The 25,911-nt window shown below is 45.3% G+C and overlaps 1 protein-coding gene across 3 annotated transcripts in view; it reads left to right on the top strand.

Moving 5' to 3' along the window:
• The window catches only part of LOC119159627 (zinc finger MYND domain-containing protein 11), a 91,794-nt gene extending 76,231 nt beyond the window's left edge, over nucleotides 1-15,563 (top strand). For all 3 annotated transcript variants that reach the window (XM_037412442.2, XM_037412441.2, XM_037412440.2), the window contains 3 exons: nucleotides 932-1,090; nucleotides 12,120-12,293; nucleotides 15,119-15,563. In XM_037412442.2, the coding sequence (XP_037268339.2) occupies nucleotides 932-1,090; nucleotides 12,120-12,293; nucleotides 15,119-15,241 (456 nt within the window). In that variant the 3' untranslated portion in view covers nucleotides 15,242-15,563. The remainder of the gene's footprint in view (nucleotides 1-931; nucleotides 1,091-12,119; nucleotides 12,294-15,118) is intronic.
• The last annotated feature ends 10,348 nt before the right edge of the window (nucleotides 15,564-25,911 follow it).

The raw sequence follows: 25,911 nt of genomic DNA, 5'->3' as shown, positions 1-25,911 counted from the left end.
CTCCGCCACCAGTGCAAAAATGCGAATTGCTGGAGCAACCGGCAATCGAGGTTCGCATATATCGCGGTATCCGCTAAACTGTCCTTTATTAATTTCTTTACAATCCCCGAAAGAACGGGTGAACCATGGCCCACTGACGTTGCGAGAAACATGCGATAAGCTGCCAGCGTCTCACCGCTGTGCTGCAGTGAAGCACCGCTTGTTTTTTGCAGGCGCAGGTTTTTGCGCTGAAAGTAGCAAGGCTGGGGTGCTTCAGCTGCCACTCGTTAGTATCGATACATTGCATTGCCTTGTGGCTATTAACAGCCGTTGTACCGCGGATTTGCGGCGCAATCGGGATATGGAACTGGCACACAACACCCAAAGTTTTCGAATTAACCGGACTGGTGCTAGCCGACGCTTCAAATTATCCACTCAAACTTACATTGCTAACTGCGGGACCGTGGAAATTCTTCGAAATTAAGTGGGATTTCGAAATAATCGACTTCAAGTTAACGAGGTTTTACTGTACATCAACACATTCATTTCAATACTTCGAAATTTTCAGTGATCTAAGTTCGAATATTCAATGTGCTCAAATATTCGCACAAACCTAGTATTTGGTACTTCAAGCTTCTGCTATGCAGGGCGCGCTTCCTTCCATATAGACTGCTTTAGTGAACTCGTTGATGCCTGTGCAAATAATGCTTTTTTTTTAACTGGACCGTAAAAACAAGTACATGGAGGTGAAAATGTTTGAGCTTCGTATGCTGAGATTTAGTTGCACATTAAAGAATCCCTGGTGGTCGAAATTTCTGGTGCCTTTCACTAGGTGTCTCATGATCATATCATAGTTTTGTGACGGTAAACTCTAGCTATTATTATTCATAAAAGCAAGTACATCAGTGCATACGGAAAAGTGTTTCTTCATTATTTTGCCTGGCATGTGCAGATGCTTGCTGGAGTAAACAAGGCACCAAGCTTGGAAGAGGCTCCAGCAAAGTGTGACTGCGACACCAAGTATCGGCAAGCGTTCAGAGAACATAGGGAAAAGCTGGAGGCCAAGTACCGAGAAGAAAAGGAGCACCTCGTGCAGCAGATCCGAGAAGAGGTGGGTGTTAGTAGACTGTCCCAGTGGCACTTCACCCTCAGGGCAGTTGTGACTTGTCGTAATTGTGTTTCTGATAATTTGCAAGACTGAGCAAAGCTATTCTAACTCGTCAAATTTGTTTGCTTGGTGGTTTGGCATGATCAAAACCTGTCTTACCCGTGCCACTGTGGAGCTTACCTTAACCCACCGGGGTGGTCTTGTGGTTATTGTACTCGACTGCTGACCTGAAACTCACGGGATCAGATTTTGGCTGCGGCAGTCACATTTGGATGAATGCAAAATGCTAGAGACCTGTGTGCTTATCCTTACACTGTACGCTGTCGTTCTTTATGAAAGGGAACAGGCGAACACGTGGCCTGCGCGCACTCTGTGGCGGCTGCCTACAGCACCATCAACCGACAAGTGAAAAAAGCATGTTCGCCTTTTGCATCATCTATGGCCAAGCAAGATAGCGAGTTATGGCCGGTAGACAAGCGCTACTAGATTACGTTCCCTGATCGCTCGCGCGGTGAGCAATGTTGAGCGATTACTGCAGCTCCTGCCGTAGTCGCGAACAACGTTTGATGTGTTGGTAGTGGACTACACATTGCAGGCGCAAGCAGAGAGAGAAAGTGCAATCTAGCAGCGCTTGTCTACCGGCCATTACTCGTTATTTTTTTTGGCAACACATGACGCTGAAAGCGAACGTGTTTCCTTTTGCTGTTGATGGTGCTGTAGGCAGCCGCCGCGGAGCGCAGGCCATGCGTTGGCCTGTTCCCTTTCATAAAGGACGACAGTGTACTAGCCTGAGCAATATGAGCTCAAACACGCGAGCGTGTGGCAAATGGCCTCAAAACCGAGATAACGAGATGCGTGGATGGCGCTGCCGAAACAGTAAGGGGGGAGGAGAACGCTCTTCTAATCACAGTTTGCACTCCCGCATGATTGTTGCTGTGAAGCGGCAGCTCATTGCATGCCATCGGCCGCTAGCAATGATGACGCCAAAAGTAAATGCACCAAAAACAAAAGTGAAAGATGCGGATGGTTGCGCTTCAATGTGTTCAGCGAAGCATGGCCTGTGCATCACGGCAGGCTACATCACAGCCGATATCTTTGTAGCTGCACAGCCTGATTGGTTGCCACGCCCTCGTGTGTTCAGGCTCATACAATTAAACCTGTATAGAACGAAATTGATAAGTTTCCCAAAATATTCGTTATTTAGAGGATTTCGTTATATGCAGGTCGGTACAAAAATTTATAAAATAAACGCGCAAATTAAACGAAACGGGGACTGAAGGCAGAGCTAACCCAAAAAACACTTATTTTACAGTAAAAAGCTGCGTTATTATTGCGATACCAATTATCGGACACTCGCGGCGGGTTTTCGCAGTCACCGCTGTGTTATGTAACAAGTCCAAATTGATAATACATATGCTCCCGCGCATCGTAACTTTCATGGGTGGGTGAGCGAGCGCTGCTGAAGCAGAGATCAAATGAGTCTGCCCATCCCTATTGCCTGAAAAGGGCATAACATCTCCTCCGTGTTGTTAGAACTGCCGTCGAAGGCTCAAACAGAAAGTAAACCACCCGTCTTGAACGAGTATGAAACAACGCGGGGAGGGGGGACGAGAATCGTTCAAGTAGTAATAATGAACTAGGATTTTAAGGGCAATTGCGATCGCTGGTGCGCTTGCTATCTCGACGAGTATTTCAACGTGAAGAGACTGTGTGAAAAGAGCACTTCTCCCTGAAGCGGCCGTATGCTCATTCTAGCGTTTTTTTTTTTGTTTTTTTTTGTAGGAGTTTCACGATATCCAATCCAAAAGAGTTGGCTGCCAGCCCTACTTCTTATAACATTACAATTTTTGCTATCGCAATCATTGCATCGCATTGAACGCGCCGCTGTGTTGCTAAAACTAATCGGCTAATCGCGAAAGCTACCAGCCTGCGAACTCGCGGCGCGGCGCAAAACGGAAGCGCATGACGAGTCAACCTCTGAAGATCTGTTGTCACTGTGGTCTCGGAGAGTTTCTATCAGCGCCTAATCTGACATCCCCTCGGTGGTGACAACACGGTTGTCCGAAATTAAGAAATGTTACAGTTTCGCCGCAAGGGCGGAGCAATGAATGCGATAACAACAAATTAGAATGTAATGCTTAGAACGGCAAGCAGATCGAAACGTGGAGTGTGGTGCTCACGCACAAATGATGCACGAAAACAACATACACAGGACGACAGGAAACTAACAACGTTTACTGCTCGACACTTAACACACTGTTTAAACAAAAATGAGGCACGAAACGTAATGAGTGCGAACTAACAAGTGCCTCAGTTGTTACTTTGCTGTGTTTCAAATGGGCACTCTTTTCGCAAACGGTGCCTGTCCAGCGAGCGAAGTGATCTTTGTGTACCTGGCAACTAAACGCAATCGTTCTGGTCAAAGTTGAAGGCCTACGATTCTCCCACATGCATTTAACTCCTCCCCTCTCATTCGCGGGGCAAAGTACACGAGGGAGATAGGCGCTCCTCGGCGGCACCATGACGAGCTGGGTGTCTAGCGCGGGTGGCTTTTTTTCTTGAGTTTTCATATATATAGACACGTATTCATATACGATGAATGGCGGCGGTGGCAAGAAAACCAGCCGAGACTGTCCATATACATAATTGCTATCGCAATAAAAAAAATAAGCAAAGCTGAACCTCGTCGGGGGCCATGCACGTGCAGTGGAAACATGCACGCGCAAGGCGTCGAAAATGAAGAGCAAATGACACAGACACAGACATGGATACCGCGAAAAACTATTCGGGAAAGCACCCTCCTTATGCAGCGTGGTCCCACATATGTTACACTACCTAAAAGCGTGGCATTGCCAACGCGCAAAAGTATTTATTTTTTAGTAGGGGGGGGGGGGGGGCACACTCGGCGATGAGAATGCCCGCAACACAGGCTTGTGGGGTGCAAGGCTGCTTCGCGCTTGGTCGGCAGCTGGGAAGCCACGGAAGATGCATGCTCGTACCAAAATGACAAAATGCGGAGCGAAATTCCTAGATTTTCTGTGGGGCAAATGCGTTAAATTAAGGATGCCTCCCGCTGTTGCTCTGTTACATAGAGGTCGTAAATACATGTGCTTCTATGGATCGGTGGCAGGGAATAGAAAAACTTCGTTATATGTATCGAGGAATTTGCTATATGGAGGCTCGTTATAAACAGGTTTAACTGTATTGCTCACGATAGTTCAGGACTTAAAATAAGCACCACAACCTCCCCAATCCACTCATATATATATATTGCATTTACTTGCATAACAGGCGCACTCGCATAATGGGCGCATTTCCAGTTTGGTCGCAAGAAATCAGATTTCTTTATTACTACGCATAATAGACACACCCCAAACTTCGCCGTGATGAGTAGTGCTGCGCTGTATTTTCACGGTTGCATTCCAATACGTTGACTGAAGCAAAAAAAAAAAAAAAGAAAACAAAAAGACCACAGCAGCGCTGCGCCAGCTCCACCGGCTCGGATGTTGTTTCAGCTGTAGATCAGATATTCGTGACTTCAGCGACTTATACGTTATCATGATATAGTCGGAAATAAAATTTTCAGAAATTTTACCCCTCCTCGTAGGGACATCTTAAACTTGGAGCCGGATTTTCTGGGAAAAAAAGTGCACCTATTATGCGAGTAATTGGAGTAATTGATATATATATATATATTGAGGAAGAGCTTTATTCAAGATGAGCTCGAGCTGGCACACACTAATGAGGATATCTACAGATGAGGAAATTATACAAATGATGATGACACGTCCGATTGATAAAGATGAGTCGGTGACTGTGCTCACACTAATTCCCCGTCACGCTGGAAGCAGCCTCCTGGCCGCGCGAGAGATAATATTATGAATTGCGTCGGGTATACAGTTTCAGTCGAGAAACATGCGCAATTTCTGTCCCACGGCAGCGGTGGTCGGAGGGAGTGTTAAGTGGTGAGATACGGTAATTAACGGGGGGACGTTCAATCACCGTATAAGGTCCTATAAAACGACTGAGGAGTTTTTCACATAAGCCGGGCACACGCACGGGAGTCCACAGAAGAACTTCGTCTCCTGGGGAAAAGGTGACAGCACGGTGAGTTGAGTCGTAGCGAGACTTGCGAGCTTCCTGAGAGATGCCGGTGTTGATTCGGGCCAGATGACGGCAGTGCTCGAGGCGGGACAAAAATTGTGCGTATAAAGGGCCTGCTGAGGTAGCAGGAGCCGAAAGGAAGGAGACGTCCAGAGTTACACTTAGAGAGTGGCCATGGACCAGAAAATAGGGAGAAAAGCCGGTGGTGCGTTGCGTAGCTGTATTGTAGGCGAACGTTATGAATGGCAAAATGGCGTCCCAGTTCGTGTGGTCAGGGTTAACGTACATGGAAATCATGTCCGAGAGGGTACGATTAAAGCGTTCCGTCAAGCCATTTGTTTTTGGATGATAAGTAGAAGTTGTCTTGTGGATGGTGTTGGGTGCCCATAGAACCTCAGCATTATTAGAGGAAAGAAATACCTTGCTGCGGTCGATGAGCAGAAGATGTGGAGCTCTATGGCGTAAAAATATGTTACGCAGAAAAAAATCGGCTACTTTAGTGGCTGTACCAGCGTGCAGTGAGGCTGTTTCTGCGTAACGAGTAAGGTGGTCAACAGCCGTTACCATGCAATGATTTCTATTGGAGGTCACTGGAAGGGGGCCGTACAAGTCTATCCCGACGACTTCGAATGGCAAAGCGGGACAAGGAAGAGGTTGGAGAAAGCCAAAAGGAGCAGCAGTGGGTCGTTTCCGCCGTTGACATAAGACACACGAAGAAACATATTTGGCAATGGCGGATGAGAGGCCAGGCCAGGTGAACCGACTGCGTATTTTGTTGTACGTTTTGTGATAGCCGAGATGCCCAGCAGCAGGATCATCGTGGAATGTCTCAAGAACTTGACTTAGACAATGTGGTGTAACGGGGACCCATTTGTTTCCTTGAACGTGGTAAATATAGCGATGTAAAACACCATCGTGAAGCAGTTGTCGGTGAAGTCGGGCGTTCGGAGAAGTGGATGTGCCTTCTAAGCGTGCTATTATGGAGCGGCAGTATAAGGTTCAACGCGTTGATGCGACGCAAGGGTAGAATGGCGGCCGGATCTTAGCCAACTGAGACCTGCGATGGATAATGCTGCGGTGGAAATTGGTGACGGTGGGCTATTACGGTTGGGTAGAGGGCAGCGACAGAGAGCATCAGCATCTTGGTGCTTCTTACCAGACCTTAGACAACATCAAAGTTGTGCTCTTGTAAACGAAGCACCCAGCGGCCAAGACGGCCCAATAAGTTCTTTAGTGACGAAAGCCAGCACAATGCGTTGTGGTCGGTGACAACTGTGAAGTGGCGGCCGTGGAGGTATGGACGAAATTTTTGTACCACCCATACAACAGCAAGGCACTCTTGTTCGGTTATTGTGTAATTTTTCTCGGCAGCAGTCAAACCACGACTGGCGTAAGCGATGACATGTTCACCTGCGGTGTTGTCACGCTACAGTAGAACGGCACCGAGACCATGACCACTGGGCTGGTGGTGTTGGATGGACCAGGATTGTCTTGCGCTGCCATGGCAGTTGGTAGTAGACGACGACCCGAGCGGAGCTCCAGTGGTAACGTGCGAGAGGACTTGGGGATCGGGAAGCACCGTCCACCACTTATGAGGAAGAGCTTTATTCGAGACGGGCTCGAGCTGGCACACACTGATGATATCTACAGATGAGGAAATTATACAAATGATGATGATACGTCCAATTGATAAAGAAGAGTCGGTGACTCGCTGTGTGTGTGTGTGTGTGTGTGTGTGTGTGTGTGTGTGTGTGTGTGTGTGTGTGTGTGTGTGTGTGTGTGTGTGTGTGTGTGTGTGAATTAGGAATTGCGCTACACGAAGCAAAGCTAGTACATTGTTCCCAATATACTGTAGAAGCCGCTATTCATTTTTCATTAATGACAAACAGTTAGTCATAATCATACCTTTAACTCAAAAAGTACTTTCCTAATTATCAAAACGTCAATGATGCAGATGTGCACGTGTTGAAACGACATCTGCCTGTGCTACTTTCAACAACATTTGCGTGTTCATTTTTTCTGTTGATAAAAAAAAGCCTGATAAATACGGAAAATAACACGGGACAAGAAAGCTACATGCATCAGAAATAACCGACCTGAAACAAGCTCACTTTGAGTTAGCCAGTAGCAATGAAGGAAATGTAGAAAGAAAAAAAAAGGATTGCGCAATCTGCCACTTCCGTCTGAAGAAACACGCCGCTTGATATTGCACAGTTAGGCTGTAATCACTCTATGAGAACAGTGATCCCGTCGAATCATCAATGAGGACAGATCATCGTGAAATACGAATGGTGATTCAGTCGAACCCCGCTACAACGAAACTCGGGGGGCGCAGAAAATATTTCGTTGAAGCAAGAATTTCGTTGTAGTGAAATCGAAAAAGAAAATATAGCTGATCTTAGCTAGCTAAACAGAGGAATGTTTCTTCTTAAAATTAAAAAAGTCTTGCTGCTTCCTATTTTTTTTCGAACAGCGTCATGACGCAATTCAAAGTCATGCATAGCGAGGCCATGGTGAAAACCGCTGAAATAACGCCTACAACCGCATTCGTAAACATACCAAACAGTTGCATAACACGTTAACACCAGCAGCCGTCCGCTGTCAAAGTGTATTCGACAACGCCGAGATGGCGGCATGGTATTGTGGAGCGGTGACTTTTGCCTTATTCTATGCCATTCTTATCATACAAATCGAACAGCCACTATGATTAGGTACCACACTGGCCAAGCGCGAGTAAAACGATAAGCATTGGAATGGGAAAAGGCATCGCTCCACGGTTGCACGCAGCAGCTGCGTGAAGGAAACCATGAACTGAGCGACTGAGCTTCAGCTTTGGATTGTCTGGGGCTCCAAAACAAGCCAGTGGCAAAAGCAGGGCCATCCTCCATGAGCAGGACAGTCTCAATGCCATCGCTATCGAGCAGTGGCGGCTCCCATGCTTGCTGAACAGCGGCGATTTCTGGTGGTTCCGACGCGTGTTTAAGATTTCGGCGACGTATTTTCAGGTTTTCAAAATGCATTGAAGTGTTCAAAATTGGGTTTCCTGTATAGCAATAAATATGTGAGCCTGGAATTGCATCGTGAAATTTTGTTGAAGCAGCCCCGCCGCGGTGGTCTAGTGGCTAAGGTACTCGGCTGCTGACCCGCAGGTCGCGGGTTCGTATCCCGGCTGCGGCGGCTGCATTTCCGATGGAGGCGGAAATGTTGTAGGCCCGTGTGCTCAGATTTGGGTGCACGTTAAAAGAACCCCAGGTGGTCGAAATTTCCGGAGCCCTCCACTACGGCGTCTCTCATAATCATATGGTGGTTTTGGGACGTTAAACCCCACATATCAATCAATCAATTTCGTTGAAGCGGGACGGCAGAAGAAAAAGTGTTTGTTGTGGCGACAATATTTATGCATTGACTCCTATGGACTGCTCACGGGGAAACGTAAATTTTTCGTTGTAGCGGAAATTTCATTGAAGCGGCGTTCGTTGTATGTACCGGGGTTCGACTGCAGCGACGTACAATCAAGTGGAAGGAATTCCCGCTAAACTGCGACACATGTTGGCACCCCACCTGTAGCCTTGCGAATGTGCAAATTGCTGGCTATGGCAATGGAAAAGAGCCCTGTATATAAATACACACACGGTGTTTTTTTTATTAAACAATCCAGAATTTATTCAGAAAACTATAATGGTTAGGCACGAGCCATCTTCACAGACAATTTCTAGGCTGAGGTGGAAAGGGTTTGCCACTAATTAGATAACTCGGAAATGGTTAATTATTAAAATAATTTCAACTAACTTTTTTATTATCAATTTTAAGGTCATTGTTTATATGGGGAAGTTGTTTTACTTCACAAATTATAGCCTGTCTGGATTTTAAAGTTTGAAAATATTGCGCTTAGTTGGAGAGATCCATCACCGAATTTCTAGACCGCAGTGTGGGAGAAACCGAAACTAAATGCGCTGGGCGCGCCAGAAGGGCGATCCATGTGATGCGCGAACTTATGGTGCCCCCACTGCGAAACCGTCCACTTATCACAATTGCATTGTGTACGCAGAACGAGCATTTTTAAGCACAATGAACACTACCCCCCTCCTCTACAAAAGTAGCCACTGACTTACCCTCCTCATTTGCTAGTCTGTGAGCCATTCGGATGCCAGTCGCTGATCTCTCTGGCCTCCTTGCTGCCAATTTTGATGCCGTGGCTCTTCCACAGTTGCGCTCCTGAGCAAAAACTTTGGCTCAAGTAGTGCCCCCCTGCAGTTCCCGCTTTTTTCAAGTCTGCTCGCTGTTCTTCTGCTATACCTGAAGCTAAAGTTAAGGCCTACCATTCCAACTGTCGCTATCACCAACGCACACGAGGATAGCCATATGCCTTAATGACATTTTGAAGCTTTTGCATCACCCACCACATTCAGTCACTTTGGCACTGACGTGTGCCTTTGGATCAGTACTGCAGGCAATGTTAGAACCATTCAGGGTGCTTCGTCAGATGTGCCTTATGTGTGTTTTTTGTGGTCTACAGTGATGAATGCCTCTTCCAGGCTCCGGGCACCATTGCAGCTGAATGTAGCTTGCCGTGTTTCAACGTGCCATTGTCAGCAACCCAGACGATGACCATTCTGACACCGACTGTGGACTTGCAGCGATCTGTATGAGGGTGTTCATGAGATTTTAGATTACTGGCCAACAGAGAGACTATAACTTTGAGACATTCATGTTTGCTGACGCTGCTGCTGCCGTGGTCATTTAGGCAATGGAAGAGGTAATAGATACTGTTGGTGGCCTCGACTAGCACGAAAAGACAATAGACAAAGAGGCACTTGAAGTGGCAACTACGGTGCGGACAGTACCATATAAACCAGACAATAGGTCGAGTGAAAATATAAGTCGACCCCCCAAGTTCAGGTTACCGAAAAAGAAAAAAAAAGGAAATACAACCCAAAACTGCCGAACCACATTTATTTGCGAATTGGGCGCACCCCATCCCGATCGTCGGAGCTCTCCTCTACCACCATCGCAACTGTCGCATTGTCGCACCAACTGTCGCACCATCGCATTGTCTTGCGTTTGAAAATGACGAAGGGCGGAAGCTTTCTACCATCTGCCGTGCATGCCAGCATGACGGTGAAGCGCGAGTGCTCGTTGCCAGTGGACAGCAGCTTCACATCCTTGGCGCCACGCTGCGTGATCGTGGTCGACGGGCATGTCAAACCACACGGGGGTCTCATCGGCGTTGTCAATCTGCCCCATCATGTAGTCGTTCTGCTCCCGAAGCCGGTTTACGAAGCGCTGAAAGTTTATGAGCTTGTCCTCGAACTCCTCCGGCAACTTTTGATAGATGGATGAGCGCCGCCGGAGAGAAAATCCTTTGCGTCGCATAAATCGACGCACCCAAGAGTTCGGTGCACGAAACTCTTCTCTCGTGAGCCCAGCTTCTCGAGCGAGTTCCACGGCTTTCTTGCGAATGGTATCCACGATCACTGGCAGCGAGCGCGCACGAACTTCCCGCACAAAGTCCGCTAGCTTATCCTCCAGCTGCGGATGAACGGCACTTCGTCCACGAAACGACATTTTTCGAGGATTGCACATCTGCAACTTCCCTTTCTGCGCCCTCCAATAGCGCACGCTTTTTTCTGATACACCAAAGCGGCGCTGAGCAGCCATATTCCCGTTCACTTCTGTGAACTTAACATCTACTTTAAACGCAGCTGAGTACTGCCTCCTCGCACCGCTAGACATTCAGTGAACGAAAAAAAAAAAAGCCACTAAAAATGCAGTGAATGTCAAGCGGAGCGAAAACTCGGAACAGATCAGAAGCAAATCACGAACACAAAGAAAACAGACTGGGATTGAATTTGGATGCGGCTATGGCCGCGTCTGGCTTCACAAGCACATGCAAGCCATATGTTGCCAGTCAGCGTTGCACTTTCGGCTAGACACCGCTATATAAGACGAGGGGCGACTTTAGCTTATTATTTTATTGAAAAAATCTCGACTTATATTCCGGTTTGTACGGTAGCCTACGCCTGCTGCAAAATAAAGTTGAACGCAGGAGTGGTGACCACACCCTCGTGCAATGCTTGATCATATTGGGAGCAGGGGTTGCTCGCATTTCATGTAGTTCTTCCTCCTTCTTATTATTGCTAACACATTTTTTTCATGACTGTTTATACCGGCCTGGCATTGCAAGCTGATAAGGCAGCAGGGACACAAGCTTAAGCTGATGTTAAGCTGTCATCTTCTTAGTGCCCACATTCTTAATTCTCACTATTTTGCAGGTGCATTTCGTTGTACAATACTGATAAAACGACCAGCTTCACTGGTACATACTGATTTAAGACCCGTGTGCAGGTATTCACTAGTGTTGAAAGTCTAGATAGAGCGCCCCGCCGTGGTGGTCTAGTGGCTAAGGTACTCGGCTGCTGACCCGCAGGTCGCGGGTTCGAATCCCGGCTGCGGCGGCTGCATTTCCGATGGAGGCGGAAATAATGTAGGCCCGTGTGCTCAGATTTGGGTGCACGTTAAAGAACCCCAGGTGGTCGAAATTTCCGGAGCCCTCCACTACGGCGTCTCTCATAATTATATGGTGGTTTTGGGACGTTAAACCCCACATATCAATCGATCAGTCTAGATAGAGCGCTGTTTTTCAGTTTGCAAGCAAAGCAGGGCTTTGTATCCCTTGCCCATAGCCCTGTTTGAAACTCTGCTTCTAATTTGCTATTCTTAGGTGTCTAGGTTGAGTGAGTTCGTAATACGAAGCATGAAAACACGGGACTATGTCGTGCAGACGCACGTCTTATTTTTCTTCGAGTTATTCTTCTCATCTCCCATGCCGTTGTTTTACATTGCTTTAGATTTCAGCCATGTTCGAATGCATTGGAGTATGTACAGGTACCTCCCTGTCTTCACATGGCTTGCATTTGCTGGCACGCAGGTCCAAAAACAGTGTGAAGCAGAAAAGTTGAAGGAAGTCAGTGCAGTGCTGGAGCGCATGCGGACAGACTTGGAGCAGCACAAGGTTCGAGACAAAGAGGCTCGCGAACAGGAAATTGCGAAGTTGCAGGAACGCCACCGGCAGGAAATTTCTGAAACAAAGAAAAAGCAGTGGGTGAGTGTGCTGCTCAGCTTTTGTTCCCTTTTTGTGTATTCTTTGTTGATTTCTAGGTTGACATTTTTTTCACACCCCTTCAAACCTTTTTGCAAGAGTGAAGTACTTTCCTCAGTGCACATTAAAACACCTAATTGTCAAAATTTCTGGAGCCCTCCACTATAGCATCTCTCATAATCATGGTTTTCGGAAAACCCCAGATATTATCATCATTATTATGAAGTATTTTCCTACTTTATTCAACACATTGAAAAGTAAGTGCATAATTGTCCTGAACTGACAGGCTAAGAAAACCTAGTTTCTGGTTCCGTGAGAGAGCATCATGTTCAGAAGTGCCTAGGAATTTTGCAGCAGCATATCTGAGACAACTGAACAGCTTAGTGTAGTGAAGAAACACAGAGCAGTATGTAACACAGTAGTTATGCTATCCATAGTCTGGGTTTTAAAGAAAAGCATTCTAGGTTTGTTGGCGATCCACATTAAATCTTTAGCACAAAAACTACACGGGAATAAAGAAAACACCGCGTTTACATGGAACACTTGTCCACCATATTGTCGTTTTTATATTATTAACTCTTGTGGTTTCTTATCCTTGTAGCACGCTGCAGAGTTTTTGTGCAGCTAAGCTAATGGCAAAGTTGATTATCTCAGCAATGTCATAATACAGTAAAAGCTCGTTAATTCGACACCCGTTAATTCGGATAATTCGGACAGCTCTATTGGTCCCGGCCAAAGTGCATGTTAATCTATGGGACCAAACCTTGGTTATTTCGTCGGAATTTGGCTCCGCACCGCTTAATTCGGACAAATGCTGACGGCTGCTGCTACACAAAAGTGTGATAAAGCAGCGCTGGCACCACTGGAGTGAAACCGAAACCTGAGTGGCATCGCCATCGTCATCAACTAGTGGGGGCGATCGCAGCGTCACCGAACGTCGGCGTCTTTTTTCTTTTACACTCAGCGCCTCCGACGCCATTTTCCCTTGTGTTGTCGTGTCGAAACCATCTCTTCTTGCGGAGTTCTCTTTTTCTTTCATTGTGACCGTATTTGCATGCCACCACCATCGTGCGCTACAGTGATGGCAACGCTGAAAAAGCGACAGAACTACGACGCGAAGAACTTGGCGACTAAAGTGGAAATTTTGGAAGCACTGAAGAACGGCGAATCGCGACAGCAGGTTATGACCAAGTACAATGTGAAGCGGAGCACGTTGGGAACGTACGTGAAAAATGAACAACAGATTCGACAAGCCTTCGAAAGCGAGAAGTTTCATGCCTCTAGAAAGCGGTTGGGAACCGCAGCTCATCCCCAGCTCGAAGAAGCTTTGCTCCGGTAGATTACTGACTGGCGCAACGCGCATCTGCCTTTGAGCGGACCTCTCATCATAGCGCAAGGTGAGAAGTACACTGCAATGATGAACATTGAATCGTTCAAAGCGTCGGAAGGGTGGTTTGCGAGGTTTCGAGAGACACGAACTCGTCTTCAGGAGTGTGTGCGGCGAAAAGGCCAGTGTTGGCGAAAGCGTGACCACCGAGTGGAGAAATGTAAAGCTGCTGGAGCACATCGCCGCATATGAACCACGTGACGTGTTCAATGCAGATGAAACTGCTCTATTTTTCAGAGCTCTGCCCGACAAGACGCTGACTTTCAAGGGGACGCGTGCATTGGTGGCAAGAAGTGCAAGCAAAGGATAACGGTGCTTCTTGCCGCCAATATGACTGGCACGGAGCGCTTGCCACTGCTTGTCGTCGGGAAGGCGCTTAAGCCACGTTGTTTTAAGAACGTCAAAAGCCTTCCTGTCGAGTACACAGCGAACAGGAAGGCATGGCTGACATCGGACATTTTTCGCGGCTGGCTGCAGCAGTTGGACCGGCACTTCACGTCGAAGGAACGCAAGATAATTATGGTTGTTGACAACTGCCGTGCCCATAACTGTACAGTCGAACTGAAGAGCATCAAAGTAGTTTTTTTGCCGCCCAACACTACGTCTGTTCTTCAGCCGATGGACCAGGGTATCATTCACTACGTGAAGTCGAAGTACCGCAAGCACCTGCTAGAGCGAATGATCCTATGCTCAGAAGCTGAAAAGTTGTATCAAGTGGACTTACTCGGCACAGTGCACATCATCGCCCACATGTGGGAAAACACTCCGCCGCAAGTCATTGCCAACTGTTTTCAGCACAGCGGTTTTGTGAGGCCCGAGCATGCAGCAGTAGCTGACCATGGCATCGAGGAGGTGTCAGCCGAGTCCACCAACGATGACTGCCCGACTTCTGATGCTGTCCTTCCCACAGATGTGACCTTTCAGGACTACATCGCGATTGATCATGGTGTCGCCACGAGTGGTCTCCTGATCGATCAAGAGATTATTAATGATGTCACGGGCGCCCATGAAAACCACGATTCCGACGAAGAATCATGCGAGGAGATACAGCCGCGACCTCATCGCACCTCACGGGAAGTCTCGGAGGCGCTGTTAATATTAGAGGACGCTTGCCTGAACACTCCCGACAGTTTGCGTGCTGTTGGCCGTTTGGAACAGTTAAGAAAAATTGTGATGTCAGCCGGAATCTGCGCGAAAATGCAGACGACAATTACAAAATACTTCAAATAAAGGTATGCTTCTGCAGCTTGATTTTAAATGTTGTTTTCCCTGTTCATTCGTTAATTCGGCATTCGGTTAATTTGGACAGTTTTTCCGGTCCCGTGAAATTCGCATTAACGAGCTTTCACTGTATTTGAACTTTTCAGTTAATCAATGATTATCATTTCAAACATGTTCATTTGATGTTTAAGCATTACTAACTCATAGTTTATCCTTGCAGTGTTACAACTGTGAAGCTGAAGCAATCTACCACTGCTGTTGGAACACATTATACTGCAGTGTAGAATGCCAGCAAGTTCATTGGCACAAAGAACACAAGCGCTCCTGCCGACGCAAGCAGTGATTGTACAGCAGCCATCATCGTTCCTTCTTCGCCATTTGTGAATTGTGCACTGGGACCGCTTCACTACCATCAGAGACCATCTTCTCATACTTTCCTCGGGGGAAAAAAAAATTGTTTTTAAGCCATCTTCAGATAATTCTACTGCGGGAGTTGTAAAGAATGTCCTACCTGCAATTTTATTTCAATAAGTGCAATACAGAATTCGATGGCAATGTAAGCGTGGCTTATTATCGCACCTCATCGCAGGTTTTGTTAGTAAAGTTCGGGATGTGACGAGATTTCGCCACTGGAAGGGGTTCAGATGCCAGCTGAGCCTTTGTTGCTGGGCGTAGGCCACACGCGAGCGTTGAAGGTTCTCATGCAATGGAGAAGGCAGTGTTTTCACTGTCGTTGCACCATTCTTCATCTGGTGGCAACACTATGTGAAAGCGGTTGTTAATGACAAACATTCACAAAGATCAAGCATAGCTTTAAGGCTCGTTCACACCGAAGGCGGCAAGCGGCGAGGCGGCAAGCGGCGAGGCGGCAACGCAGGAAAAACCTCCTCACCAGGTGGGGAAAGCGGGAGAAAAACCACGCGGCAAGGCCGATCGCTCTCGGAGCAATTTTTTGCCGCCTGCCGAGGCTCGCCGCTTTGCCGCAGCCAATCGGAACGCCACGCAGCGGAAGCGCGGTGGTGGTGCGGGTGTACGTTTGGGAGAAGCACAGACACATCATAGCGGCACGTGCACAAAATCGCGAGATGCCCGCCTTCTCTCTGCCGCGCGGCCAGACGAAGGAGGCATCCGGTCTGAACAGGTTCACGCACTCGCCACCTCGCCGCTTTGGAAATCCCGCTTTGCCGCGCCCCCTTTGGTGTGAATGAAGCTTTAGAGTGCAGATTCATACCAACCTTGTCCGGCCATTTTAAGACCTCCGAGTACATATCTAACCTGTACATAGATACTGGTCTGGCAAGTTTTGATCGTGACATTTACACTCTACACGCACACAGATGTACGACCGTCTAAAACCATTTTGTTGCTTTTTCTTCTTTTTGTGCAGAGGATTTTCTTTACTGGCGACATTTTCCTAGTGTATTTTGCAATCCTGTATATATCAATTCATGCAGAGGCAAGTAGTGAGTTATGCAAGGCTCTAGTTATTGTGAGTGAGCAATTGGAAGATTGCCAAACTTTAGTGGCATCGTGAATAACTTGAGGTGTAATGTCAGTTTTTTCTAACTGGAAAACAAATTATTTCGCTCTGTAAATTGGTGCGTTTACTACACTGTTGGTATGCATGTAAGGCCATCATAAATGTAACCTAAAAGAAAGGATCTGTTTCTTCAAAGCATTGAGGAAATGTTAGACTTAAACAGATAGTGTAAAAAACAGATAACAAGCAAAACAAACAGCTGAAAGCTAGTAAGAAGCTGATGACAGATGGATACACTTTTAGAACTTTATTTCTTTAGTTTTTATTTGGCTTCATTGAATCCTGGTGCCAAGCTGTCACCTATGTATTGAGAGTGGCCTGTGCAGTCTTGCATGGACTAAAATCAAGCTTTCATCATTTGGTCATGTTACATCTGTTCTTTCCATTTGTGGTAAACTGGGTTATATACTGTATGCTGCAGTTTCGGTATAGTGCTGAAAAAAAGGCACTCGGTAAGGCAAGGTCAGTCTCGTATATTGTGCGAGTAAGTGGTTTGTGAATAAAATTGACAAAGCTATGACGTAAGGCTATATGTGTCCTGTTTAATTTACTCTGCTGAACAATGCAACAAGTTCCAAGACAGTACAAGTCTCAGCGTTTTACGCTGCAGTACGTAAGAAAGCGCACACTATTTAAAAATTGCAAGTTTACATTGGCATCATTTTTTTTTTTACAGCTGTTATGAGAACACAACTCGGGTCACGCGCAGTTGTCCGCCACAGCGGGTGTTCGTAACCACATCACGCGAAATTAGAAAAGAAACCCAACACCAATGACACAGTGGGGCTCGAAACCGGTTACGCTGGGTGCCAGCCCAGTCTTCTACCACCAAGTTACGCTGGTACTTGTAACTTGTCAAACTTGCCTTAGGCTGGCTTGACCTAGCGCTGATGACACAGTGGGGCTCAAACCTGGGTCCGCTGGGTGCCAGCCCAGTATTCTACCACTGAGCTACATTGGTGCTTGTGACTTGCTGTCCAACTTGCCTTAGGCAGGCTTGATGTCAGGAAAGCAATTGCGTTAATATGACTTATAAAGCGTTTTAAAACAGCGAAAGAACAACCAGTCGCCGTACAATGCGAATAGCGTCACGAGTGGGCCGTCCAATGCTCCAAACTATCACAAAAGCTTGCTCTTGTTCTCTTATTAACTATGGCGCATACCCACTTCAGCCATATTTCCTCATCGTCCTCAGCCACTGCACGAACAATTGGTACAGAATTCCATGCAAGTGTTTAGCGAATACCACGCTTCTCAGAAGAATGACGAAAAATAACATTGTGAATGCCAAATGCCGGCCTACTACTCAAATAAATTAATTAATGACGTAGTGGGTATCAAGCAAGTGTGCTTGCAGTAGTTACCATTGAGTGTTTCGAAAAGGCTCTAAAAGGCCGCTCTTCTAGCTTTCGCTGCGATTGTGCTGCGCCTTCTGCGTAGGCCTGGCGTTCTTTCTCGCCCCCTCTTTTGAGGAATGACGGGTGTAACTTGGGACACAAGCCGGACGTGTATGTCTTAGTTATGCATATCTGCACACCATCTGTTGCAATTAGAGTTCCGATAACCTGGTACAACAATATACCTTATGCGAAGTTAGTAGCGCCATCTAGTAGACAACGTAGCGATCGACAGCGCTATCCTGGTCACGTCCGGTGAAGCAGACATCATGCGTGGACGCACGAAACACATTTTTGCGTACTCCGCTGTGAAGTGGCAGCGAAACACGTATCATTCTTAATTTTATTCATGGTGATTAAGATGCTGCAACACCTCCGTATTCCCTTTTGCAATCAACGTTAAGTGACCGATAGCAAAGCAAAGAAGGTACAGCAGCCCAAATATCAAACGTAGTGGCGACTTCTTTGTCTGTTAAGCCATACCATGGGACAAAGTAGCAAAAAGAATCTTTAGGGGGCCTGCAATGTCATTGGGGGGTACAACTTGCCCTTAGCCTTTTTGGAACTCCATAGTCGTATAGGAAAGAGACACACACACCAAAAAAATGGCGATAGTGCAGGTTATTTAAATATTTGTGCGACAGGTCTATTTGATATATGTAACAAATATTGCTGCTGCAGTCATCGCCAGTAACAGGTGCGCACAAGCGCAGTGTTTTCAAGCTGGATGTGTGTGCTCACAGCTATTCGCGTTTTATTTGGTGCCGATGGTACCTTAAACCACAGACGTTCGTAGCTGCTGATGACAGTCAGGTGTACGCCTTGACAGCAAAGTTCTGCGAATGCGTCAGCTGGTGAGACTGCGCCGTTCTGCAGAGGCTGGCTGAAACATCTTCACCGACATACGATAGAACGTCTAAATCGTTTTTCCTTATTACGTTGCCAGCAGTTGGAAGGCATAGCCGTTGCACCATTTTTCGTTGCACGAGGATCACAAATGGCTAAATTGAAGCGCCGAAACACAAAATTCAACCTGAAGACACTGCAATGCACTGCAGCAACACATGCGATCCCATGAGAATGCCGCAACTTCTTGACACAACCAAGATGGCACCTGGCCAGATGTTCGAGCATTGTCGCATAAGGTCTATGAAGGCTCATTGATGCAGTTTTGTAAATACCATTGATCGTCATATACTTGTATCTGTGCTTTTTTATTTGCCTCAGTGTTCTTTAACTCTTTCTAGTGTTATTTGACCTTTTGGCACTGCTGCAGCAACACTGGCAAAATAGCTGTGAAGACAGATGTTTGTGCTGCTTCATTAATGGTTTTTTGAGCGACCTTATACAAACAAGCCAATCTTTGCTATTCTTCGATTCTCATTTATCAGTGGCACTTTAGTAGAGACTTTCGATACGTTGCAAAACCATGTCATGATGCAGAGCTCATGTTGAGGACATTGTTACGTGACAACACACAGCTGAAGCATTGTCATCCTAGTCATTTCATGTACTATCCTGGATTTTTAAGAAATATTGTATTTTCAACTTTTGATTTCTTCTTGTCCTTGCTTGCTAAAAGAAATTTGATAGCATGGTTTCAAGCCAACTCGCTTTTCAACTGCACGACTTATTAGTGCTTTGAACCACGACAGCCCAGAAACCTTCGCAAAAATGTTTCTGTTCTAGCTCCTTCACCATGGAAGAATTTCTTGTGGAGATTTCATTCCATAATTTGGCGTTATTTGCATCAATTGGTGCTAGTTGGGTTCACCTTGCTCTGAAGGAAGAAGGGTTTTCACATCAGTCTTCGCTGTTTTACCACTGGATCACTCCTCCGTTGTCGCGTGCGAAATGGGGATTTCTGTCTGACCTGTTCATTATCTGGAAAACTGCGACATTGAAGGAGGTGGGATCATCCATCTATAGTCACTAATGCTTTCTTGACTATAGTCGGGTACAACTTCTGAAGGCAAGGGCGTTTCTGCCTCAGTGGTGGATGTGCACTAACATGCACCACTGAACATGCACTCTAGAACAACATCACTAGCGACACGATCAGTGAGCCGGCCGTCAGGAGGACTGTTTCTTTAGTCAAGCGTGCACTCAGCTGCGTGCCTTGGTCATCTGGACCGGGTCTCTCTTTTTTTTTATTAGTTTTGTCCAACTATAAGTCTATTCAGACAATTTTCGGTGGAAGGGAATTAGTGACAGATGAAAGGTTGTCTGTACTCAATCGAAAATTGGGCGCTTAGTTTTTCCTTCATATTGTGTGTGGTGTTGGCAAGATGGTGTCTAGACCAATTTGCCAGCAAGGTTTTCTCTGTTGCCCTGTCCCATTCTTCGCTCTTTTGAGAACCATTTGTGCAAGGAAAGCATTGTTTTCTCTCTGCCCTCTCATTGACTCTTGACAAAGTGGTCGGTTACAGATGTTGAACGCATTATTACGCAAGACGCACTGTCAGTGCTGTAACGAGCCGATGGTCAACAAAGGGAAATGTTGCCGCTGTTTCATTACATGTTGGGGTCTGTGCTTACCAGACACTTTTCGTTTAGATGCACAGCAAGAATGCCCACTGCTTCGTATGAGCGTCTTGTTTATGCAAATCCTCGGAAGTGTCTTAATGCTGTCAAAAGCTTGTTTTGTTGTATGCAATACTTTGAATGTACGGAAATGGCAAAACTAGCTTTATTTCTGGCTCTGTATTCAATTTCTTGACAACCAATGATGCGAGAAGTGAAGTGAATGCCTGATTTTTCTCAGCTGTGCTACTGCTGGCTCATGCGCCAACAATGATTCTAACTATAATACAACATTATGCATGTTTTATTTTCTTGGCTCATAATTTGATTTGAAGGAAATGATCAAACATTACTTTTTATAAGTGTGAACTTTACTATTGTTTAGTACTTCAGCAGTTAGAAGTCTGTTTCAAGAAATGCAAGTTTTTTTTAGCATTTCTTATAGTTAAGAGAGTGTTGGTTCTTTAATGGAGTGATTATGCTGTGTGGATGCATGAAATTGGAAGGATGCTGGCAGTATGCAATTATTTTAGAGCTGTTACATAGTGTCGGTTTGTTGCTTGCACCTCTCTCGAAATGTCGTGTGATAGATGGAGCTAATGTAGCCTTGCGAGTTGGCTTGAAAGAATGATGAATGCTATACAAGTTTAATAACTCAGTCGGTACTGCAAAAAAGCATAGGTGTACTGTCAGAAGAGCTTGAATAATGGTTATCAGAAGTTTTCAGTGTAGCATATACACGAATCGCCCCTGCCAGTGTGTAAAGGTTAGGTTAAAAGGCGTACTACAGTCAAACCCCTTATAGGAGGCACTGATATAAGAGACAAATGGGTGTAAGAGAGAACACTGTGCCCACTATAAAATACGGTTTGATAAAAAAATGCCTACGTGGTGTCCTGCTTATAAGAGATATCTCATATAAGAGACAACAATTGCTGCCCAGAGTGTGCCTCTTATAAAGGGGTTTAACTGTATATGAAATAGTGAGCAGGAGTGCAATGGACCAAAAATCCCATTTTTTCTGGACACCACCGTATGGAGCCGGCAGACAATGAGGCCAAGGAAATCATAGGGGCATTCTTTGTGATAATCAAAAGTGTTGCAATTAATAAAATGAATGGAAATGAAAGTAAATTATGAAACAATATGCGGCTATGGAGGCCAAACGTGCAATGAAGACAGTCGCATGTCCTTTTTCTATGTATTGCACCTTTTGAACAAAAATCTACTCCATAGTATTCTCAAATCAACGACGCTTCTTAAACTACTTCTTATTTTCACTGTAGTGTTACAGTGTGCACGTAATTATAAGCACTTCTTATTGGCATAAAGTGGGTTGCAGGCTATGAATGCGCCGGCAGCTGTGTGTGCATGCGTGTTTATATGCAATGTCGCCGCATATGCACCAAAAAAGCTTCCTACTTATGCAATAGAAGAATGCACAAAGGTAGCTCTAGCTTTGTGACAGAGCCTTTATATTTCTTCATGGCTCGAGATATTGCTTTGTATCTGTTAAAGCCGCAAAAATAATGTTTGTCGCATCTGTGTTTTCTGCTTCTGCGAAAGTTGTTTGCAGTCATTACCTTCTCTATACTGCGGAGATGTTGGACGTGTTTCCTAAGAGTGCGTACTGTTTGGTTGTCTAGACCTTCGTGGTGGTGGCTTTTGTACTCTGTGAAGAGATGCTGTGGATGCAAGTCTGTGAATAATGTAAATGAGCATGTATAAGGACAGCATGCTAAAAAGCGATTTCTTTTTTGTCAAGTGCTTGAGATCTCTCATAATGTACAGAGCGCTTTGGATGATTGTGCTTTTTTCGATATTTTCCTTTTCTATTATCCCGTTCGTGCATTGACATGGTCATTTTCTCTCGCTCTTTCTAAAATTCCTGCTATGCCAAAATTCATTGATAAGCTTTCTGCTAAATTTCTTGTTATGTAAGGAAACAGTGCTGGTGGTTGACATTTGATACTTGTTCTTAATGTGTACTGCATTTTTTGTTATTGAATTCATAAGTAATGTTAAGAGTGCACAAGATGGCCTAACCTGAACCGTTACATTAACTAATGCAAGTTCACTTCGTATTAAATTGTCTGATGATCATTCATGAGAATAAGAGCTTGCCGCTATTTTTCATTTGCACTACAGGAGTTTGAAAATCTGAGTTCACATGGTAAAGAAAAGGACTTGCTATATATTCAGTTATTCGTCTGTACCGAACAGTTGCAAATAGCCCCTTTGAAATTGCAAGCAAAAATACAACTCTGTCGCATATGCTGCAAGTAGTATTCACTACTTTCAATATTGAACGCTGTGCCACGATAAGTGCTCTTCTCCTAATAGTCGTGATCACAATGAGACTTTGGCCTTATGCTGATGAAAGGACACTGTTCTGGCAGGCCGCAGCTGCTGTCAAATAAGCCATTTAATAATTCTCAAAATATTGTTGGCTCATACAAACTTGCTCCATAATGACTTGTGCACGTCAACAACTGTCAGTTAAAAGTCTGTCTCATGCCCTAAAGCGTACTTCTAGCAAGGTCAGCAATGTGGTTAAGCATGCTGTACAGGGTCAGTATTGCATAAAATTGTTTATGTATGGGAACCACCTCTTGATTGGTCTTCTAATTTGGTACACCCGTGTTGATCTTATGAGCCTAATAAGCATGTAATATCTTGTTTCTTTCAATGAAGTGTAGACTATATGTGTGCAATGGCTAATCTAAATTTGCATTTTTAATGACACCTTGCCGAAGCTTGGTATGGGAATGTTAACAAAAGCTTGGCTTGAAAACTACAGGCAATTTTTGCTTTGAAAAATAAAACAAAGCTTCATATTACATCAGCTCAGGATGAGAGCTATAGAGAGCTGCATTGATATAGTGTATGTTTCATTTTGCACTTCCTTTCTCTTTAAAAACACTGTTTACAACTTACCACCCTTGTAATAGCTGTAACTGTGTACAGCTGTGACTAGTTTCTGTTATAAAGTATGGCGTTAAACTAAATTTTCTACAGTATACCAAACCTAGTTTCAGTCACTGTTCTTATGCGACTGAATAGGGGCCACATCTTTCAAGTGACTGCATATAGTATTGAAAAACAGTGGACCAGTTGACGCACACTTTTTTAATGTAGTGGTTAGTTGCTGCTTCAAGCTTTTCTTTTAGTATTGTTTTTACCTGTAGTAGTGGTGTACTAAGTGTTACTTTTCTGTTTCCGTACCACTAAACAGGCTGTGCTGAAATGTAAGGTCATGACCATAGCAGTTATCTTTCCGGTAGTAAAATGTTATCTTGTTGGGAGAGGTAGCATCCCAGCGCTGTGGCCGTGAAACGACTTGGAATCGCTGTTACTGCAATTCCTTCGAAGTAAGCAACATTCTTGTCTATGGTTTCGTACTGACAGTACAGACTTTGCCACTTTCTTTTACCGTTTAAATGGGTGGGAGAAAGGGGGCACAATAACAGACTACTGAATTTCTCTAGGTTCAGCTTGATTGCATCACTCAGGCTTTTCATGAGAATTTTCGTTGAAACAACCACTTGTGGTTTCTCGCATTTTTGCTTAGGTCTTCTATATGCTGGGTACTCTGACAAAGATAGACGTGTGAGTGGTGGTGTCTTGTGGAACATGCCATATTCATCGGGGGGAACTGAGTGTTACATATGTGGCAAACTCATTTTGTATAAATTATGCACTGGTTTTGTTCTGTACACTTCGTTGTGTGTAGTGCATGCTTGATAGATGTTCATAATATGCCATTATTTGGGCACATAGAATTAGTGCTTGTAAACTGTTACGTAGTGTGTTGCCCAGTGTCCAGTGATGTATGCTTTAATTGTCAAAGATATGTTATCTTTAGACTATGTGGACATATTGAGGATGCTTACTGAATTATGCAATTAAACTTTCTTTCTGAGGGATGTTTGTGGTTTATTTTTTAGTGCACTATAGATAGCTGAGAGTCACGTGCACTTAATATGAGCACACATTAAGCATTTTGCCATAGATTTGTGGCAGAGAACAGCAGTTTGTGGGAACAAACATTGAACATGAGATACACGGGTTAACTGCTGACTAGTGTTCGTAACCTTGCTTCACAACTGCATGTTTGTGCTATTGACAACTACAAGGCTTGCTCTGTAAATGTAGGTTGGAGTTCCAACAAATTGGGAAAGTGTGCCGCACATACATGCAGGTCATTATCAATCAATGCTAAAAACCTTTTAACAGGGAATGTTGCTAAAATCAATTTTAAAATGTGGGCTTGTTTTTGGACATGTCTTCGTCTGGGCATGCATACTTTCCTCAGCATATTTATGTAAGCTTTTCAATTGCTCATAGTTATTGTGCATGCAGTTAACCATCATTATCAATCGAAAATTTGAACGCCCCTCGCTTATACGAAGATGTCTTGTATATATATGGTCTGCAACTGTACAATTGAATACGACTGGTTAAGTAATAACACGAGCGATATGTGATGTTACTATTGGTTAAAAGAACTAGAGTAGAAAATAACTGACCAGCCAAAGCACACACTATTGACGGACTTTCGTTCCTGTGCTGTTTATCTGTCTCGCTCTGAAATGGAAGCCGGTGTGCAAGTTTTACTTGTAAAACAGGCAAGGACTATATTCTGTAAGAGGCAGCCAGGAACTTTCTGGCACATCAATGACTTGGTGCGAAGGCTGGCTTATGTGCAGCACGAAAATTCGGAGCATGCCCTTGCTTCAATGGTCCTTCGAATGGGTTGGCAGGAGGAATTTTCACGAACCTGGACATGCACTGCGATGCAAGTGTACACGCGCAAGCTGAGCTGACCCAGAGATTTACGATGCAGCATCGCGCGCCTGCCTTGGGGGACAACAAGCAGACTTATCCGGCACCTTTTAGGAGGTCTGTACGATGTTTTCGCTTTCCAGCCGCACTGCTCTGCGATAGGTGCGATAGTAAGCAGCCTGAAGGAACATTCATGAGCTGATAAGAACTTAGGCGCCGGCTGGCGACAGCGTTATCATCGCCCACAATTAGCTAATGGCTTTCGGGAGGCGCCCGGCGTCACTGTTACTAGAAAGAAACACGCGCTTCAAACGTGCGTATGTTTGGGCACAACTTTCGGCATTGTTAGCATTGTTCAAAAGACTCGAAAGCAGCCCAGCTAAAGCAAGACAAAAAGAATAAATAAAAGGCATGCTTGCGGCGATGCGCTTGTTGGCTTTTGGCTCGCAATCCGAGGCCGATCGGTATCGAGTTTCTGGAGAGATGCGAGCGGAGGCTACTCGCGGTCCAGAAATTCAATCCTGATCGGGGCTGATCGCGAGTGAAAGTGCGTGCCACACCCGTACGACTTTCGTCATTGCATGGGTTGAGCCCCGCACGACACCTGACTGGAGAGCATGCTATTTGCTGTAGCGCCCATGCCATTTTGAACTAAAGAGCGACTAAAGAAACAAAAGGAGAGCTACAATTGATTTACAGCGCCGTTGTATGGATGGCGCTGCTATCGCTTGAAGAGTCGTGTGCGGTCTGGTGCGGTCGCGTGTTATG

The sequence above is a fragment of the Rhipicephalus microplus genome, chromosome 1 (genome assembly GCF_043290135.1).
Source record: "Rhipicephalus microplus isolate Deutch F79 chromosome 1, USDA_Rmic, whole genome shotgun sequence".
Taxonomy (NCBI): domain Eukaryota; kingdom Metazoa; phylum Arthropoda; class Arachnida; order Ixodida; family Ixodidae; genus Rhipicephalus; species Rhipicephalus microplus.
This window is presented reverse-complemented; position numbering and strand designations above follow the sequence as displayed.